Genomic DNA, 5,567 nt, shown 5'->3' on the forward strand with positions numbered 1-5,567 from the left:
TCCAGAGCCCACAGCACAGCGTCCTGCTCCTTGGGGCATCCTCAGCCAGCACCAACCACGGCTCATGAAAGGCACCGGCCAAAGGTCTTCCCGAAAGGGGACAGTCAGTCTTGGAGGTTTCTGTGAGAAACAGCACAGATTTTGCTCAGATAAATATGTCCTTAGTGATGCGTTTTCCTCCTTGGACAGGCTCCCATGCCCAGAGGACGCAAATGTCCAACGGCAGCTCCATCACCCAGTTCCTCCTCCTGGCATTCGCAGAGACGCGGGAGCTGCAGCTCTTGCACTTCGGGCTCTTCCTGGGCATCTACCTGGCTGCCCTCCTGGGCAACGGCCTCGTCATCACCGCCATAGCCTGCGACCACTGCCTCCACACCCCCATGTACTTCTTCCTGCTCAACCTCTCCCTCCTCGACCTGGGCTCCATCTCCACCACTGTCCCCAAAGCCATGGCCAACTCCCTCTGGGACACCAGGGCCATCTCCTACCCAGGGTGTGCTGCACAGGTCTTTCTGTTTGCCTTTTTGATGTCAGCTGAGTATTTTCTTCTCACCGTCATGGCCTACGACCGCTACGTTGCCATCTGCAAACCCCTGCACTACGGGACCCTCCTGGGCAGCAGAGCTTGTGCCCACATGGCAGCAGCTGCCTGGGGCAGTGGGTTTCTCACTGCTGTGGGGCACACGGCCAGTACATTTTCACTACCCCTCTGCCAAGGAAATGCTGTGGACCAGTTCTTCTGTGAAATCCCGCAGGTCCTCAAGCTCTCCTGCTCAGATGCCTACCTCAGGGAAGTTGGGTTTCTCCTGGTCACTGCCTGTTTAGTATTTGTCTGTTTTGTTTTCATCCTGCTGTCCTACGTGCAGATCTTCATGGTGGTGCTGAGGAACCCCTCTGAGCAGGGACGGCACAAAGCCTTTTCCACATGCCTCCCTCACCTGGCCGTGGTCTGTCTCTTTGTCAGCACTGGCATCTTTGCCTGCCTGAAGCCCCCCTCCATCTCCTCCCCAGCTCTGGACCTGGTGGTGGCAGTTCTGTACTCGGTGCTGCCTCCAGCAGTGAACCCCCTCATCTACAGCATGAGGAACCAGGAGCTCAAGGATGCCCTCAGGAAACTCACCCAATGGACGCTGTTTCCCCAATAATAGCCCGTCTCCTCTCCACATTTCCCAGAGTTTCTCTTAGGCCAGGAGTCTACTTTTTTTCCCTTGTGATAATCCTACTTGTAGAAATGTTTCTGGGCTTATGCTCCTTGGATTGAGGTGTGATCCAGTTGTGTCTGACCCTCGCACAACACTGTGTCAGGTTTGGCCTCTCCGATGGCAGCTCTTCAATCAAAGGGCATCTCCCAGCTGCAGTGCCTGAAGGCTGGGCTCTTCCTCCAAAGGTGCTGCCAATAAAATGTCTAAGGAACTGGTCTATTAAAGGGTCTGTTCTCCCTGTGATGTGAGTTAAGCTCACGGTACCACTGGGTCCCATGGGAGCAAAAGTTCTGGTTTTAAAGGCTCTTGGTGCCCAGTGGTAGTGGAGATGGTGCATGGGTCAAGAAGTTTCCTAGATTGCACTGGGGAGCTGAGCACCGGACACAGCACTCCAGATGTCACCTCACCAGTGCTGAGTAGAGGGGAAGGGTCACCTCCCTCCACTTGCCAGCAATGCTTTTCCTAATGCCGCCCAGGAAGCTGTTGGCCTTTACCAAGACCATGCAGTGATAGGTTATGCTCAGCTGCTTGTCCTCTGGGAATCATAGAATCCTTGGGTTGGAAAGGACCTTCTCAGGTCATCTAGTCCAAGGCCCCTGTAATAAGCAGGGACATCTCCAACTAGAGAAGGTTCCTGAGAGCCCCTTCCAACCTGACAATGAATGTTCCCAGGGATGGGGCATCTGCCAGCTCTCTAGGTAACCTGTGCCTGTCATTCACCACCCTTACTGTGAAAAAAGTTCCAGCCCTCTGATCATCTTTGTTGCCTCCTCCTAACCTGCCCGAACAGGTCCATGTCTTTCCTGTGCTGAGGGCTCCAGAGCTGGATGCAGTGCTCCAGCTGGGGTCTCACCAGAGCGGAGCAGAGGGGCAGAATCCCCTCCCTCGACCTGCTGGCCACGCTGCTTTGGATGCAGCCCAGGATACGGTTGGCTTTCCGGGCTACAAGCGCACATTGCCGGCTCATGTCCAGCTTTCTGTCCACCAGTATCCTCAAGTCCTTCTCGGCAGGGATGCTCGCCATCCCTTCATGCCCCAGCCTGTGCTGATACTGGGGGGTTGCCCCAACCCAGGTGCAGGACCCTGCACTTGACCTTGTTGAACCTCATGAGGTTCACATGGGCCCATTTCTCCAGCTTGTCCAGGTCCCTCTGGATGGCATCATGTCCCTCAGGCGTGTCAACTGCACCACTCAGCTTGATGTCCTCTGCAAACTCACTGAGGACACACTGGATCCCACTGTCTATGTCACTGATGAAGATATTAAAGAGTACTGGTGCCAATATGGACCCCTGAGGGACACCACTCATCACCAATCTCCATCTGGACATTGCGCCATTGACCACTACCCGCTGGATGTGACCATCCAACCAATTCCTCATCCACCCAACAGTACACCCATGAAATCCATATCTCTCCATTTTAGAGAGAGGGATGTTGTGGGGGACCATGTCAAAGGCCTTACAGAATCCAGATAGATGCCATCAGTAGCTCTTCCCTTGGACAGTCCCCACGCCGGAGAAGTAAGGATAGCCCTGCACTAGCCAGATCACACCAGTGTCCCAGCCCCGCCAACACCTCTGTGAAACCCTCCCCTCCTCTGGCACCGGGATAAGGAACTGCAGCCAGACCGACTCCATGGACGCCGGGATCAAGAAAGAAGCAGAAGGTTGACAACACCACAGATTTAGCCTCGCTTTGCAAAACAGCCGCCCGCGTGGGCGGGGGGTGCGTGTGCGTTAAGTAGCAATTGGTCAAATCAGTTTGGACCTGAACACGTGAAAGGTGTAAGAACCATGCGTGACACCGCATTCGGGGTGCCCCAGTCTGAACGGGACAGCTCGCGTGCACGAATGCAACAATTCCTCCTGTAACGCTAGAGTGGGCATCCCAGGCTCTCTCCTCGGTGGGCAGGGGCCAGTTGCCAAATTTTTGTGAAAGCTCTCCATCGTGGCCACAGGGTCCTGGCCCCATTCCTTCCCTTTGCACAGGAAATTCACCTCCCCCCAAAAGTCATGGTTGGGTTGGGAAACTGTGGGGATGGGAAACCGTTGGGATAGGAAACCATCATGGGGCTGAGAAATCATCGCTGGGATGGGAAACGGTGGTGGGGATGGGAAACCATCATTAAGGACAGGAAATCATCAGCCAGATGGGAAATAACTGAGAGGGGAAGGTGTTGTGCTATGAAAACCAAACCCTCGTGAGGCTGGCTGAAGCAGGTGCTGGCAGAATGTTCGCCATGGGGACGGAGGCTCTTTACCCCCAACAAACCCCACACTGACCAACCGCCACGGCAGGTACAGCAGCGGCTCCCGCTCCTCGCGGTGCTCCTGCCCCCCAGGTAACCCCCCGCTGGCTCTGCCCGCCGATACCTCACCCCACCACCCCTTTTTGCTTCCTCCAGCAGAGAGCTTCCCTCTGCGGCTGCTGATGGCATCGCAACTGCCCGGCGTGAGCTTCGCCGTTCCAGCCATGCCGCCACCGGTCACTGCCGGCGTGTCACCCTCTGTCCTGGTGTCCTCTGAGCCTGCCCAGCTCCACCACATCACCTCCCAGCTGGTGCAGGCCGGCATCTGGCAGGAGGTGCCAGGGCCCCTGGGGGTCCCGGGGCAGCCGGTGCAGCTCCCTGCCATGGGGCAGCCTCCCTGCGGGGTGCAGCTCCCCCCCATGCCTGCTGCCTGTCTCCCTGCCTACGGCTGGGGACGGCAGCTGGGGACGGGAGCGCTGGTGCCCCACCAGCCCGTGGGGCTGGGGCCTGGCACCGTGCTCCAGGGGCAGCTCCTGTACCCCACAGGCTCCTGCCCGCAGCACATCCCTGCCTGTCCAGACCCCCACCACCCCACAGCTCAGCACTGCAGGCAGGGCCCCCCTGTGCCCCATACCCTGCCCGCCCCAGTCCCCCCAGACCCCCGCACTCTAAGCTACGGCTCCCCACTGCCAGGGGCTGCGCTACGTTCACCGGAACAGGCGACACCGCGCTGCCGGCTGCCGGCGTCAGGGACTCGCCGCGCCCCGCGGCTCCCGGCAGCACCAGGCCGCACGCCCCTGCAGTGCCCCGGGGCAGCCCTGGGAGGCCCCGGGACGGGACGAGGACGCGGAGCGGTGCGGGCAGGCGTAAGGCGGGGCAGGCGCACGCACCGCTCTGGGATGGGGGGAGCCCCTTCTGCCCGCCATGAGGGCGCCGGCCCCGGGCCCGCCCAGCGCCGCTTCCGCCATCACCCCGCGCCCCCACCGGCCCCGCCCCCGCAGAGGAGGCCGCGCCCCCTGCCCGGCAGAGGCTGCAGCCGCGGCGCCACCTGGCGGTTCCTGCGAGGAACCACCGCCGCGGAACCCGCCCCCCCACCGCGGCCTGGTACCAACACCCCTGGAGCCGCCATGTCTACCCCGTCCCGCTGCTGACAGCCCTACAACCAGCATCGCCACCGCAGGCGGTACCGGCGTCCCCAGGAAGAGCCACCTCAACCCGGGGCCAAGGATGCCCCGTACCGACCAGAGGGCACATTTCTCAACGCCATCGAGACATCCCTCCACGGGGGTGAGGAGTGAAGGTCATGGGGCCGGTGCACCAACCGCCCAATCCAGAGCCCCAAGCCAGCCCCAGCGTGCCCCCCAGGGACCCTGGTCCCCTGCTGGCAGCCCCGAGACCCCAACTCATGGCAAGAAGGAGTCGGCACCGGCAGTGGCACTGAGCAGCAAGGCACGCACTGGTGCACGTCCCAAACCCAGGCAGCCCAGCTGGCTGCGCCTGTCCCCCACGGGGGGCCAAACCCCACGCCAGGGGCTGCCAGAGCAGCTGCACATGCCGCCGCACGTGCCGCAGCCTCCCGCCGACTCCCTGCTATCCCTCAGGCCCTGGCGGGGCCTCACCACTGCGCCCATCCCACCGCAGGAGCAGGAGGACTCGGTGCCCATCACAGCCGAGCAGCAGCCCGAGCGGGAGCGCATGACCAGGCTGGCCCAGGAGGGGCGGGAGCGGGCGGCCCTGCAGATGCCACTGGGCCAGCTGCAGTTTTTTGTGCAGAGGGAGGCTGACATGGAGACAGCCAACGAGTACGGCTACCCCTAACCCACCGCTCCAGCATGGTTCCCCGTAGCCCCCACATGCAGAAAAGAACCAGAGACAGAGACCTGCACCCACCTGCTCCAGCCCCCACCCTCTCCCAGAACCCCATCTCTTCCTTAATTCCAGTCCCCACCCTCTCCCAGAACCCCATTTCTTCCTTAATTCATTACACAAGTTGGGTTTAATTCATTACACAATACTGGAGTTTGTGTTTTCCCTCATGACGAGGATTTCGGTAACAATTCGTTCCAATTTGGGCTCTTGTAGGAGATTAATTTGCTTTATGGTCACCCAAAACA

The 5,567-nt window shown here is 60.2% G+C and overlaps 1 protein-coding gene across 1 annotated transcript; it reads left to right on the top strand.

Moving 5' to 3' along the window:
* Positions 1 to 212: 212 nt before the first annotated feature.
* LOC309416327 (olfactory receptor 14A16-like) lies at positions 213 to 1,145 on the top strand (the record flags this gene model as incomplete). The annotated part of the gene is made up of 1 exon (XM_082015890.1): positions 213 to 1,145. One exon carries the CDS (start codon positions 213 to 215, stop codon positions 1,143 to 1,145), a length of 933 nt encoding a protein of 310 aa, XP_081872016.1.
* Between the last annotated feature and the right edge of the window lie 4,422 nt (positions 1,146 to 5,567).

Source organism: Phaethon aethereus (assembly GCF_964289735.1).
Source record: "Phaethon aethereus genome assembly, contig: HAP1_SCAFFOLD_149, whole genome shotgun sequence".
Lineage (NCBI taxonomy): Eukaryota > Metazoa > Chordata > Aves > Phaethontiformes > Phaethontidae > Phaethon > Phaethon aethereus.